Below are 14,877 nucleotides of genomic sequence, written 5' to 3' on the forward strand. Positions count from 1 at the left end.
GAGGGAATCCGGAAGAGATGTACTAAACACCCACAATCCCAAAGGACTTTCCAGGTTCAGGCTCTGGAGTGGGACTGCCTGAGTTTGAAGCCCAACTCTCTGGTCTACTCGCGCTCCTGGTGCCCGACCCTCTGGGTCTGTTTCCCCACTCGGAAAAGGGGCGATGCGTGTTCCCTCTGCCCAGGGCTGCTGTCAAGACAGCAGATCCTGCTCAGGAAGTGCAGGCGCAGGGCCCGCGATGACTAACCACAGTCCTGTCACCAGCTCAGTTCCGGGGTCTCCCTCGATTCCACAGAGCCAGGCAGCCCGCGCGGAGGGCATGGCAGGTTTTCAAAAACCTCCCCCGTTAGGTCTGAAGGGGTGGGGTGTTCGGGAAACTGTCCTTGAGTACCTCTGTAGGAACCCGAGCTCAAGACCGCAGGGGCCAGGGAGCATGGTGACACCGTGGGTCTGACCCTTAGCCTTGTGAAACTAGCCTGGAAAGGCCACATGCTGGCTTGGCCACACTCCAGTCTGCAACCTTATGCCCTTATCTAGGAAGGGTCCCCACTGTACCTGCCCGCCACTCTGCAAGTGACACACGACCTTTGGCCAAGGGTAACCAGAGGCAACCCAATCCTCCCGCTCCGGTGAGGCCACCAGGGCTGGGGTGAGTGGCAGACTTACGTCACTGGCCAGCCTCTCATAATCTTCCATGAGGTGCTCATTCTCCTGGTTGACGGCCAGCACCTTGCAGATCCGGTTGGCAGCGGTCTCAGCCTGGGGCAGGGGAAGCGTCCCGGTCAGGGGCCCCCGGGGGCTGGTGACCCTCCCTCCTGACAGGCTCGTCCCCTGAAAGCTGGCCCATCCACAGCCCACACAGCACGCCCCGAAGAAGGAAGGAGAGAAGCACAGCTCCAGCAAGATGGCACCCAGAGTAGCTGTGTCCTGACGGGTTTGCCGGCGTCCCCACAGCTTACTACTAAGGTACCCCCACCGCCCCTGCCAGAAGGTTGGGCCCCTTGGCCTGGACCCCAGAGGTGCTGAAGGGGTCAGGGAGCCCTGCCACTATGGGGGAAATGGATTAACAGGCCCATGGAGAGGAAGGCTGAGGAGTGAGGCTGGGTGGGGTCCTCCACTAGGACAATCCCTGAAGGAAATCTCCCTCGAGGCAGGAAGGTCTGCTGTGGAGAGACCAAGCGCCAAAGGGCTGTGGTGGAAGGTGGAGGTGCGGGTGCCCCCAGAGAAGTCTGCACACGGCCACAAAGCACACGTGTCCCCTTCAGAGGTGGGTGTGGATGGTTCATTGGGCAGAAGTCACAATCCACGGGGCAGAAGGCAGCAGTGGAGAATGTGACCAGTCTCTGCTCAGAACTATGGGACAATGTGCTTGCCTTGTCCTGCTGGGGCGGAAATGCAAGGAGTGGAGAAGGAGAGCGAGGGGGTGCCACACGGGGAGAGGAGAAGCCAGGTACCTTTCAGGAAGCACAGAAAGGGTCCAAGAGGAGAAGTTGAAACGGCAACAGAACAGGAACAGAAAGAGTGAGGAGGGTCTATGGAGTGGTGGGGAAGGAAAACAGAGAGGCTTGGGGATGGCTCCAGACCCGCTAGCCACAGGCACCGACGCCCAGCCGCTCCCATCCACACGCTGCTTCTGGGACAGGCGGGGAGGTGAGGGGGGGCCAGCTGGGATTGGTGTGCGCACACACGTGGACACACATGCACACACCGCGCATCACACTGCAGGGCACGCACCGACGGCTCCAGGCACTGCTCCTCAGAGATGAGGCTCATGAGGGCCTCGGCCAAGTGAGTGCCGGAAGCAGAACTAAGGTTCCCAGCTTGGGGGGCGGGGATGTCGCGGAGGTCAGTCCCTGACCCCTGACTTGGAGAGACAACAGGCACCCCGTGCTCAGATCCACCCGTGAAGGCGGGAGCTGCTAGTCAGAGGTGCTCTGCTTCACCGCTGAATTCCTGGCACCCCACTCAGGGCTCGGTAGGTTTTAGGTACTCAGAGTTGACGAATGAAGGAGCGAACAAAGGAATAAGGAGCAAATGCTTAGTGACCGGAAATAAACCATCAGGAGAGAACGGGCATACTTCCTGCGAGGTCTGGAGTTCGCCCTGCGCTTGTAAAATAAAACAAATGCCAGAGAGCACTCCTCCAAGAGGCTGGACTGAGTCTCTGAGGACAAAGAGCAGCACTAATAAAAGCATTGCAGGGCTGTCTTGAGAAGTAAACACGGGCTGGGGGAAGCTGGACCCACAGCTGGAGAACCCTGAGCGCGGCCCATCCCTGGTGAACGGGCAGCTCCCAGTAGCCTGGCCTTTCCTTCCTCTCTCACAAGAGTGACCCAGCTGACTCAAACCCCCAAATGCTCTGGCCTGAGCTCTCCTGCTGCTATCTGCTCCCACAAATCCCTCAAGGCCTCCCAGCCTCCACCACAGAGGAGGCCAGCGCTACGCCCAGGAGGGCAGTTTGGGCAGGAGAGGGTGACATGGTGGGCAGTGAGGCTGGCTTGGGCCTGCGGAGCGGTGAGTCCAGTGGCAAATGTGCTGCAAGTCGGGTTGGGTCTGAGTCCAGGAATCTTCCACCGCTGCCCACCCCACACCCCTGCTCTCCCTGCCTGTGGCCCCCCCCCGCAAGCAGAACTCTGCAAACACAAGCTCCAGCCACGTGCTGAATGGGTGGGGAGAGGCCACAGGGCTTGAAGGACCACGGTGGACAGAGGCACGCCCTGCAGGCTGCTCCAACCACCCCATCTCTGACTGAGCACTTACAGGGCTCGGCGCTATTCTAAACGAAACCCTTCACCTACTTGAGTTCATTTCATCCTTGGGACAATCCTGAGAAAGGAACGGGTAGGATCCCCGTTTTACAGATGGGGAGACTGAGGGGAAGGGACTCATCTGAGGTCACACTGCTGAGAGGTGACAGAGCAGGGACCAGGGCAGATGGCCAACAGAGGGCCCCTGCTGGCCCCGAGGAAAGTGCTCCACAGGAGACAGCAGGCGCAGTCCCGGTCCTGTGACTCTGGGAACAGCTCCCCAGCTCTCTGAACTCTGGTTTCCTCCTCTGTTACAAGAAGGTAACGGCACCCACCCTCTTGGGGTGTGTCTGGGACTCTCCTGGAACCTGTACTCGCAGAGTTGGAGGACTGCCCAGCATGTATTTGGTCCTCAATTAACAAGAGCTGGTTTCTCCTCCCCTGCCCCGCCCACTTCTAACTGGTGACATGAAATCAAGTCACCGCGAGTTACACTGCTGCCCAAGAGACCGGGAGGCAGGTGGAGGGGACAAAGGTGCCCAGGGCTCCAGGCAGGGTCTCTCTCCACAGGGCCAGCTGGGCGCCTTCTCGTGGAAGTGGACCACTGCCACTGGGCACAGACACCCCTGAGTGCGCTGTGTCCGCGGCCCTGCTGGGGATGGGGGCCCGGCGGGCTGGGTGGGCTAGGTCGGCGGGTGCAGGCCCAGAGAGGATTGAACCTGCTCAGGCCAAGCCTTTCCTGCGGCGTCCGGGAGGGGAAGGAGCCGTGAAGAGGGCAGGAAAGGCCAGTGCTCCCCAGTGAGAGCGTGCAGCCAGGACAACGGGCAAGCGGCCAGGCGCGGGTCACAGAAAGAAGGGCAGGGCGACCAGCGGCCAGGAGCACGAGTGCCCACCGCAGCTCTGAGACACCGGGACGCCACCACCATCCTCACAGGGTGGGCTATGTTCCCAGAGCATAACCGTGATGTGTCGGCACCAGAGGCCACGGTCATGAGAACCATCCGTCCTCACGCTGGGGTGGCCTGTGAGGTGGCCTGGGCAGGGCTCCAACCACAAATGGGTGGCGGGGACATGAGGGGGACAGCAAGGGCAAGGCTCCAGCCACAGCAGTGAGGGGCGCTCCCGCCCCAGCTCACCTTTTGAGCCCCCGAGAAAGCGTGGTAGAAGCAGGACACGTAAGTCATGATGGCCTTCTCATCTGGCCTCAGAGTGCCTACAATATCTGCGCAGAGAGAGAGAGAAAGAGAGAGAGAGAGGCAGGAGAGAGTGACAGCTGCAGGGAGGGCGGCCGGGGCCGGGCCCGAGGCTCATGCGGGAGGAATAGCGCTTGCTCTGGACTGGAAGCCAAACCCCGGCTCCGGCGGTGTGGGCACATTTTGCGGGGGTTTTGTAGGGGCAAAGGGGCAAGTCCAATCGATGGATCCCTCTTCTAACCAGAGCTGGGTCTCTGACACTGGCTACTGGCTTTGGAGAGGAAGCCTTGTATAGGGCCAGAAGGGTAAAGGCTAACCAATCTTCCTGAAAACATCAGTGAGATCATGTCTTATGTAACCAGCTACCACCCTAGGCCAGACCGCCAAATGGTCTCCAGGGGCCCTGAGAATAAAACTCCTGATCCCTCACTACTGTGATTCTACACATCTTGGCCCTGTTACCATCTCCAACCTCATTTTTCTCTTCTCGGCTATTCCTGGAATAAGCCAAGCTCATTTCTGCCGCCAGACCTTTGCACCTTGCTCTACCATCTGCCTGGGATGCTGTTCCTACTGATCTTCATCCAGCAGCTCCTGCTCATCACGGCAGGTGCCTGCGCAGGTCAGCCTGCAGAAGTCTCCCACCGCGGCCCCCCCCGAAGCAGCCCCCCGGCATCTGTCCCCCACCATCCTGCCCCATGTTCTCTACTGTGCTCATCACCACGTGAAACGACTTGATCTGTGGCCACGCCTGTCGCCTGTCTCGCCCACTGGCATGTCAGCTCCATGAGATCAGGGATCCTGCCTTAGTCCCTACTGTATGCCCCATGCCTAGAACAGAGTCTGGCCCAGGTTGGGCACTCAACAGACACCGTGAGCAAAGACTACAACATGGGCAGGGCCGCCTGGAGTCGGGGGGGCGGCTTCCAGTCGGAGAGAGGCCACTGCCGTCTGCAAGAGAAATGAGGTGAGCGTGGGAGGCGAGAGGCAGCAGCGGCATTGGGCAGTGGCGGCGAGGTGGGCCTGCCTGGCCCTGCCCGGTACCTTCTGCGCTCCCGAAAAGGCATGGTAGAAGCTGGACACATAGGTCATTATGGCCTTCTCGTCGGGCCGGGCCGTGTTCACGATGTCTGTAAGTGAACGACAAGGGTTAAACCGCCCAAGTAGGGGCGGGCGGGGCGGGGGGGGGCGCTCACTGGGATCCAAAGTCTCCCAAGGCCACAGACATCCCAGGAGAAGGACCCTCAGAATGGATTCAGTGACCCCTGGTGACTCCAGTGGGCTTGTCCACACCCTTGGCCCCTCCATCCCCTGTGGTCTCTAGAAAGGCCAAGGCTGTGGGAACTGGATTAGAATGAGGCCACTTCCTCTTTCTGAGAATGGCCTCAAGGGGCTGCTAGACCGTCAGCCCCAGGGGCCACCAGAGGCCAGAGCCATGGGTCCTGGTTGGGGGCGGTGCACGGCTGGGAAATGGAGAAAAGCCGGAAAAGGAAAAAACAAACACTCCCTTTTATGGGCTCCAAAACTCTGAGCCTGGGGCAAGCAGGGAAGGCAGCCGCCTTGGCTGTCTGCAGGAACCAGCCCTCCCTGGCCACCTGGCCTGCTCACCCCGAGAGAGGGGCAGGACTCGGGCAGGACTCAGGCAGGGCTCCGGCAGGACACTTATGTGGCCCCCAGAACCTATCCTCTTCAAGCCCCTCCTTTCCCGGCTTGCCCATCCCTCCCTGAGCCTGCCTCGTCTGCTCAGACTGCTCCCGCTCCGGCTCGGGGGCAGGACTGCTGTCCCTGGTTCGACCAGCTTCATTCAGCCTTCTCACTGGCACGGCCAGCTCCCTCAAGTTACCGCAAGACATGCCCACAGAACAGGGCGGTGACGGAACAAAAGGGATGTACTTACCCTCCGCATCCAACATCTTGGGGATGTCTAGGTATTTCTCGGCCACTTCGAAGGCATTGTTCAGGTTGGTGACAGGGTCGTCCTGGGGGAAAGAGGAAGAACTGGCAGGGGCAGGACCGGAAAGCGCTCTTCAGACAGTTCTCAGCCCTGTGTGCTGCGGTGGGGACTGGAGGGGGGGCACTCAGTCTATTCCCACCCAAAGGAAGGCCTCTGGAAATCTTCGTGGGGCAAACTGTCGACTTTTTCTCCTGAAAAAATGTGGCTGGGCTCTTTTCTTACACTTTCCAGCCCTCCAGACCCCAGATTAAGACCTCCGTCTTGAAACCTGGCAAGTGGGGTCCAGACCAGGCACTGGGGGCGGGGGGGGGGGGGGTAGGGGGGGGGGGGGTAAACCGAGAGCTTCCGAGGTCCAGCCTTCCCGAAGCATCCCTTCACACTTGTCTCCCCACTGTCCACAGAATTCAAGACCCTCCCTCATGTGCCTTAGTCCATGTCCAGCTAGAGCCCAATCCAATTGCTCAGCGGGGCTTAAACAGGCCAAATGCAGGCTCGTGCCCCACCCCCCCACTGGGAATGCACCCCCCCCGGGGCCCTTCCCCAACCGTGCCAGCTCAGGTGCATCCATCCTCCGACTTGTCTGGCCCTACCCCCTTCCCACCCCCATTCAGCCTGAGCACACGTGCATGGCCTTGTGGGGCAGGTTTCCTCCGGACACATTATCCCGCCTTCTCCACTGGTTGGGAGCTCCTAGAGGGCAGGGCCTTGGTCTTACGGGATTGTAAACTTTGTACAGGCAAATCAGAACAGGCCCCTACACGGGAAACACCTGCCAGCGGTGATGGTCTGGAATTCCTTACCCCTCTTCTCCGTCAGGTGGAGAGAAAATGCTTCCAGAAGCTAAAAGGTTAAGGTAGGGGAGCTGGAAGGCACGGCTGGCCAGGCCCTAAGATAACCATGGGCAGTTGCAATGCCCATAAAGGGAGAAGGGGACAGTCCCCAAGGGGAGCAAGGGAGGTCAGACCCAGCCACAGAGCCTAGGGTCTGGTGACAGCTGGTACAAGGCTCTCCCAGCCTGCCCATCTGAGTGCAGAATCCAGCTGAGGACACCAGCTATGGACAGGCTTGGGGAGGTGACCCAGCATCAGGGTCAGGGCCAGACTCTGTGGATCTCTGGGCCACTGAGGGCAAAGCAAGAGGCAAACCTTTCTCAGCTTGTCATACTCGATCAGCTCTGGTCGGTGCCGGTGGATCAGTGCGTTGAAGGCAAGACCGTCCTTCCAGCTGGGGATGGAAAGGCGAAGGTGAACGGGAGGGCCCTCGCACCATCCCGCAAGCGCTGGTGGCCCGGACGCCCACGGGAAGGACTAATTCCCATTTATCAGGGCAGGGGATGTGCCGGGCACTGCACGCAGACAGCAGGGTGGAGCGGCCGGAGGTGGACGGCCTGCGGTGCAATCCCAGCTCTGACTTGCTGTCAGCGCGACCTTGGGCAAGTCTCATCACCTCTTGCTCTCTCAGTTTCCGTGTCTGTAAAATGGGGTAGTAACAGTACCTACGCCCTGCTGGGGGGTTGTGAGGATGAAAGGAGGGAATACGTGTCATCACTTCGACCAGCCCGACACGTGACAAGTCCTTTATGAGCGAGGGCTCACCTCTGGGACAGAGTGACCCCCCTGAATGGGACAGCCGGCGGCGGAGGGAGACGGCCCACTGCAGGACTTCCGCCTCGGGGCAGCGAGGGAAGGGGACGGGCTGCAGAGCTCTGGCTGGGCGCTCACCTGATGTGAAAGTTCTGCACGTTGACATTCTTATACGGGGCAGTCTTCCTCTGACACCACAGAAGTAGCCCTTCCTTGGCAGAGGTCTCTGAGGAACACACGAGGGCGGTGAGCACGCGCTCAAAGCCCAGCGCTGAGCACCCAGCCCCATGCCATGATACTCTGGGCTCGAGCACAGGAGTCGGACTGAGAGCAGCACAGCCGGGAGTAAGAGGTGCTCCTGTTCCAGATGCCGCAGGCCTCTGCTGGTCCTAACCACCGGCCCGCACCCACGCACAGCACCGAGACACCACCTGCCCAGGGTCCTCCCAGGAAGTGGCAGTGCCAGGGCCACACCAGGACCTAAGACCATGCCATGCTTCTGACCACAAAGCCTATGCCTTTATCTGCCAGATCACGCTGCCAAACAAGCCCCTGATGCTGGCCTCGGCCTCTTCTGAACAGTGAAGAATCAGCAGAGGGTCTGGAGTGCTGGGCCCGGCCCGCTTGGTGGCGGCCTCAGCAAAGTGGAGTGGGAGGGGCCCAGGTTGTCTGTCTGTTCCCCAGGGACAGTCTGGGGTGCTGGGGGCAGGGGACACGTCTGTGCCGGTCACTGCTATGGCCTACTGCAGGAATCCCCTTCACGTGCTGGCACACCCAACTGTTTGGAGGGGAAGTGAAGCAGCTCACTCCTGGCTGGCCTGGACTGGCCCTCGGGTCATGGAGGCGAAGGTCGGAGGGTGGGGGTGTCAAGCGGAAACACTGGTAGGTACTGATCCGCGGGAGAACCAGGCCAGGCCTCACTCCGTCACGACTTTGCCCTGTGACTCAGATTCCTCGACTGTAAAATGGGGCCAATCGTGCCCATTTGACGAGCATCGGGTGAGGGTCCACGGAGATGGAGACCACGGGAGCTGAAGGGTTCTGGGTGGATACCAGAGCTGGGCAGCTGCTAGGGGCCCCCTCACCTGCAGCCTGGGCCAGCATCTCACTAACCACTCTTGCACAGGGCTGGGCCCTGGGAGGGATGCTGGGGAACAGGGCAGAGCCTCAAGCAGGAAGACAAAACCCCAACATTGTAATCTAACTCGCTCCAACCTGGGTGGAAGCAGGGTGGGGAAGAAAGGCTGTCCTCTGCCAGTCCGCAGGCTCTCACCTTCCACAGAGATGTCCTGGATGGCGAACCTGAGGATGATGGTCCAGATCATTCCCAGGGTCATCTTTGCATTACCGTCCACAATCTCTGCGTGCAGAGAAGGGGGCAGAGGATGAGAAGGTTGTTAAAACCAGAGGGAACTCCCGCTGGCTCTGCGTAGAGACGAGCTCTCATCCTCCGACGGGAGCTACCCAGGTCTGTCGGCCACCCTCGCTGGGAGACATCACCTGAATGCTGGGATGCACCGTCCCCAAAGCGTTCTGCCGCCTGGCACCCGCGGGCCTCTTCCCGCCTGGCCAGCTTGAGCCTGCGCCTCCCTGAGGCTTGTCCCCGGCGCAGGGCCAGCATTCCCAGCCATCCGTCTGCGCCTCCCTCACGCCGTTACGGGTGCGTCTCCCCGCCGGCACGTGCGTCCTGTACTACTGTCTGTTGACAATCTGTCCGCCTCCTTCCACCCTTGTCCGGGCCACCGTGGTCTCCCCCAGAGCTGGACACACCACCGCCTCCGTGCCCCGTGCGCTGCACCTCCACACAGCTGCCAGGGCGCTCACTTTAAAAGATGCATTGGATGTGTGCCGCTCGCCTGCTTAAAGCCCTACCACATCTAAGACGAAACCTGCACTCCCCAATCCCACTTACGAGCCCTGCCCTGGGAGACCCAGCCCCTCGCTCCCCAGCACACTCTGGCTGGGTCCTTTCGGCAAGCCAGGTTCCTCCTTGCTGGAAGGAACTCATACCTTCCATCCGCCCACGAAGTGCACCCCTCGGCCCTTCCCTCAGACGGCCGTCCTTCCCATCCTAGAAGCCTCTGCCATCACATCTCCCGGGATGGCTTCCCCAACCGCCCGTCTGCAGGCACTGGCCCGGTGCCTCTCCCCAGCAGCCTGTTCTCCCCCTCGCACACTGACCATCATTTGTAACCACGCATTTGCTAGTTCACTTGCTCGCGGCCTGCCTTCGTGAGCACTGCTGTGTCCCCAGTCCCCGCCCTTTTGGAAGCTACGAGGCTGCAGGACAGGGACAGCAGGGACGCAGGCCCAGCTGGTAAGGCACACACTTCCTTAACTAACCAAAAACCCGCTACAGTCTCCAACTTCTGGGAGTGAGAGAGAAGGGTCTGCACCACACATTCTTCAGCTTTGGGCGCTTACAGAGAAGTCCTCTCTGCAACACTCAGGGCACCACGTGTCTCGTGCTGGGTAAGAGAAGTGAGGGCAAGTGGCCTCATCCCTGAGTCCATCGGCCAGATGGGCCACGGCAGTCCTCTGAAACCCTTCTGCTCCCCGCCGCCCCCCAAGATCTCAGCGCAGCAGGTGCGGGGAGAGACCCTGCCCACTGACCCTCGAGAACAGGACACTCTAGAATGGGCTTGATTTGGACAGGAGGTAGAGCAGTCACCCAAAGGAGGGGGCCGAACCTTCCCCAAGGGCACACTCGGGAGGGAAAGGTGGGCGCTTGTGAGCCACCATGGAGACGCTCCCCACAGCCAAGCCACGCAGGCTGATGGAGAGGGCAGCTTTCAGCTTAAGAGTGTCAGGATAAGGAAACGTGCGTAGCCGGCTGGCTGGAGGCAGGGGGAAGGACACAATGTCTGTCAGGCCCTTTCCCAGGGTTAAGAAGCCCAGACCCAGAAACCAGGCCGAGTCTTCCCAGCCCAGGGCAAGGGCAGCCATCCAATCAGGAAATCTACGTTCCTCCCAAGTGGCGGGCACTCCAGAGCAGGGGGATGGATACGGTCTGGGGAGGAGGCCGCGGCTCCTTTACCCGGCCAGCTGCACGAGGAAGCTGGTCACGGGGGGCTTAGGGAGTTCCTATGAGGGGAGCTGGGGGGAGACAGCTTCTCTTGTGACACTTGCACCAGCTGCATCTCGGACCCACAGCTGTGCCCCTACGAGGAAGCCAGGTTTCAGCTATGGTCCAGACCGTGTGGAGGGTAGGGCGACGGGGGCGGGGCAGGGGGCTAGGCTTTCAGGTATTCTGGAGCCCCTGGGGCGCCTCCGGTGGGCTGCCTTCCAGCTTTGTCCCAGGGCCCGGCGGTCACAGGGACTGGGAGTGAACCAAGTTGGGCATTAAGAGAGAACATTTCTAGATGGAGTTTTTCTTCAAATGAAAACTGATGAGTGCCACCGGGTCTCTCCTCTAACCCCTTCTGTATTTACAGGCTACCATTTGAGCAAAATAAATGCAGCTGTGAAAGGCAGAAAGATGGCGCAGAGCCAGGATGAAAGACACATGTAAGGACAGAAAATGTGAGGGCCCAACTGATTTTGAGGGTTTTGATTTTTTTTTTAAACAAACACCTACCACCTCAACCAGGGCATGTGACACTTGGCACCCCTCCCGGAGAGGTCCCGGGTGGGGGCAGAGCCTTGGAACTCAGCACACACACTCTGGCCTAGAGTCTTGGCCAAACTCTCAGAGCCCTGTCATTAACAGCAATTAGTTGTTTTTGTTTTTCTAAAAGCTGGGACAACATGGATGTCAGGGTGTAGGAAATCCTGCTCTAATGAGCTGAACTGTGAGCACGAGCTGATGGGGGAGCTTCTGGACTCCATCAGGCCTCGCCTCATCTCCAAAAGCTCTGTGAGCTCAAGAGGAGCTGGCTGCTGGAGGGATAGCATGTTGTTGCTCTAGGGGGAGGATCTGGAATGAAGGGTCACAGTCCTGGGCATCCCCACGGGGCGCAGAAGGTCCTGGGTATCCAGTCAGAGGCCACACTCCCTTGGGCCGTGTGGCCAGCAAGGTCTCATCGCTGACCTTTGCACTTGCACCCCCCAGCCCAGAGCCCTGACACTAGGCCTCGAGTGTCCTTCTCTTCTCTGCATCCTTCCTGCCCACAGATACCAGGCAGGACCAAAGGGCCAAGGTGCTCCAGGCACAGAGAAATGCCTGGCCACGTGTCTGTTGGGTGTCTCTGGGGCCCAGCACAAGGAGGGCGAGTGAGGGTATCCAAAGTCCAAGTCAAAGCCATTCCTGCTGTGCAGAAGAGGCCTGCCCTACATGACAGGGGTCATGGATTCCCGAGTCCTGGATGGATTATTCTGCAGGTGGGGGGTGGGGGAAGTTGTGGGTTCAATGATCACATCGAGAAGACAGTCACTGTGGTCACTGCAGATATATATTGGAGCTTTACACACCCCAAGTGCTCTTTCTGCCACCCACGCAAGTTCTGTTCAGAACACAGAGCTCGGGGCTCAGAGCCTACAGGTCAGGAACCGAGCCGCCCCATCCGAGCTCACCTTCCGCCCCGATGGAGACCAGCTTGACTCCTTTGCTGGCGATGAAGTCCAGAGCTTTGTTCACATTGTTGATTTTGTGTACTCTCATCTTGCCCCGCTCCGGCTTAGGTAACCGCTCTCCTGAGAGTCACACACCGAGAAAGAGAAGCTTTAGTGACCCCACTGCTCTCCGGAACCGGCCGCCACAGTGCTCTGCCCCCCAAGCCGCCCCCAGGCCAGCACCCTGACACACTGCCGTGACTCAAGCCTCACGCTCCCCCTAGCAGGCACGGGACCGCTGGGGTGGGCCATGTCCCCGGGACCTGTGACAGCCCACCTGTTCCAGGTGTGGGTTGTCCTGTGATGGAAAGGGGCCTCACCTGAGATGACCTCCAGAAGGAGCATGAGCTTGAGCCCGTCTCGAAAGTCCTCGTCGATGTTCTCGATCTGTGTGCCGGCCTTCCGAAGGTGGGAGTTGCACCAGGCTGTGAACGTCTGGGGAACGTGACAGAGAGGCCTGGAGGGTTAGTGCGGCTGTTGGGGCTTTCTAGCAAAAGGGCCAGACACACAGTCCTGACCCTGGGACAACAGTGGTCACCACGCAGCCCTCGTACGCACTATTTCTGCTCTTTAAGCGACCCGGGCAAGTCGACCTGAGAAAACTGAGGCTTAGGGTAGTTAACAGACCCACTGCACCATCAGCCAGGGGGTAAGTGGCAGAGGGTGGACGAGAACCCAGTCATGCAAATGTGACTGAGCGTGAGGCCCTGAGTATGGAAGCGAGACACAGGGTCTCTGCTCTCGGGGACCTTATGTTCTCCTGAACAGACACATCCAGCTCCCCCACCCCCACCCCCCGGCCGGCGGACAAGACCACGGGTCCCAGCCCCAGCCAGCACCAGCTTCCTTGCCCTTCAGGTAGGAGCTCGGGCAGCACAGAGATGACGTGGGGCAGGAAAGCAGCTGGAAAATAAAAGCCTTCTGTAAATTCAAGGGTTCCTCACATGGGTCTCTCTCCGAGCTTTGGGTGGCCTGGCAGCGAGCACCTCCCCTAAAAGGCCAGGAGCACAGCTCCTCGGAGCCCTGTGCAAGCCTCGTTTGTTTCCCTGCAGGCCAGACACCCTCTATTCCCCGGAGAACATTCCACGTCCCACCCTTCCAAATCTTAAGGGAGCTTGAGGGGGCTGGAAGGCAAGTGGGAGGCAGCCACCCACCTCCCACCTGGGTTAGGCAGCCATCTCTGAGGAAGTTTCTGTGAAACACAGGGCATGCAGATGCTGGGAGGGGACAGGATGCTTTCAGGCAGAGAGGGCCACAAACAAGAAGCCCAAATCCCATACACAGAACATGCAGCACAACCCCAGTCACTCAGCCGGCCGCCGGCTCGGCATGTCAGCAGACATCAACCCCCAGGACGCACGTCACATCAGTTAAAGATGGACGTGTCCAGACACCTTCTGGGGCAACTCAGCCTCCCACAGCAGGGTCTGGGAAAAATGCCACGCTTCTGTTTCTCACGGAGCCCCCATGCCCCGCCCCGCCCTGCCCACCCCCGTCCCCCGCAGGGGCCAGCATGGATGTGGGCAGAGGGCCAGGGGTGCACAAGAGCACACTCTAGGCCCAGGCGCAGGCAGAGGCCATGTGGGGGGCGAGGGGCTGCCAGGGAGCCTCTGGCAGAGCACCATGTGTTTTGACAACTGTCACCACTCCTGCTCACTCAGAGACTCAACACAAGGCCCCTCCCAGACAAAGAAGCCGCCTAATTAATACGCTGCACCACAATGAGGATGGGCACGAGGTTTCCTTCCAAACCCACACCCGAATGGTGGATAACTGTGGGTGGCCCAGGGCCCCCCACCCCACGTCGCCAACTCGAAGAGTCCCTCTGCATGGGGGACACAGACCCCATCCTGTGTGAGGCTGTCCCCTCAGCTAAGGGTGCCTGGGCCCTGCTGCTGCCTCTCCTGAGCTGGCACCTACCGATCCCCTCAAATCAGCCTGAAGTGCTGCTCCTTGGGGACACCCACGCTGGCTTGCGTGGCCCACCCCGATTCTGACCTGGATGCCCCGTTCCTCACGGAACCTTCCTCTCCGGGCTCTCACACTTGGGCGTTGTCCTCCGCCTCCCCACATGCATGAGCTCCGGCCACCAAGCTCACTGAGGAACACGGGAACGGGCCTTCCCACCCCGTTTCCCAGCTCCCCCTATGCAACGCTCAAGTCGGACAAATGAGGGCTAGGCTGCTGCTTCCGCCACCCGTGCGGACACACCACCCGACCTTCTGAACACCGCCTCCCCATCCGTAACATGGTGAGTAGGACGGCACCCGAGTGATGGTCAGTGTGAGGGTTCACGATGGCGGGGCCCACAGAGCACACGGCAGGTGCTCAATAAACAGCAGGCCCCGCTCATCGCGGGGCCGTCCCCAGATCTCCTCCTCTCCTGAAATCCTGCTGCCTCCTCCAGAGTGCCTTCTCCGTCCCCTGCCTACCCTGGCCACCACGCAGCCCTCGGCAGCTCTCAGCAGTATTGTCCGGTCATTCTGTGTCTTACTGGACGTCGCCTGCACGTGTGCAAGCTCCAGGGGTGTAGGGGTTTCATCTCACATCCCACGTGCCATTAGAATGCCTAAGCCGCAGCCAGCCGCAGCGGTGGGCAGTGGGCAGGCGTGCGACTCAACTGTCCTCCAAAGTGGCGGGCAGCAGCGGGCTGCACAGAGGTGTGGGCAGGAGGTGGCCGGGAACGCCGGGCCTCTGCTCATGCTTGTACCTGCAAGACGCTGGCGAGCAGCAAAGCAACCGATCACTTGCCGAGGCTGAGGACCTATGAGGGTGATTCCCAGAGGCCAAGCCCCGCAGGGTTCTGGTGCTGTCAGGGCCAACGTCTAGGCCCCTGGTCTGCAAGGCAG

General features: G+C 60.2%; 1 protein-coding gene across 4 annotated transcripts in view; it reads right to left on the reverse strand.

Moving 5' to 3' along the window:
- Positions 1-14,877, reverse strand: part of ACTN4 (actinin alpha 4) — a 70,179-nt gene that overhangs the window by 14,215 nt on the left and 41,087 nt on the right. For 2 of the 4 annotated variants that reach the window (XM_073885388.1, XM_073885387.1), the window contains exons 2-9: positions 12,349-12,463; positions 11,990-12,109; positions 8,751-8,837; positions 7,616-7,703; positions 7,040-7,118; positions 5,838-5,919; positions 3,884-3,969; positions 667-759 (exon numbers count right to left, since the gene is read on the reverse strand). In XM_073885388.1, the coding sequence (XP_073741489.1) occupies positions 667-759; positions 3,884-3,969; positions 5,838-5,919; positions 7,040-7,118; positions 7,616-7,703; positions 8,751-8,837; positions 11,990-12,109; positions 12,349-12,463 (750 nt within the window). Of the gene's footprint in view, positions 1-666; positions 760-3,883; positions 3,970-4,984; positions 5,071-5,837; positions 5,920-7,039; positions 7,119-7,615; positions 7,704-8,750; positions 8,838-11,989; positions 12,110-12,348; positions 12,464-14,877 lie in introns of all 4 variants that reach the window. The other 2 variants (XM_073885389.1, XM_025854246.2) reach the window with 1 other exon arrangement.

Source organism: Callorhinus ursinus, unplaced genomic scaffold (genome assembly GCF_003265705.2).
Source record: "Callorhinus ursinus isolate GAN/ISIS: 27379988/994484 unplaced genomic scaffold, GSC_fseal_2.0 scaffold61, whole genome shotgun sequence".
NCBI classification, from domain to species: Eukaryota; Metazoa; Chordata; class Mammalia; order Carnivora; family Otariidae; genus Callorhinus; species Callorhinus ursinus.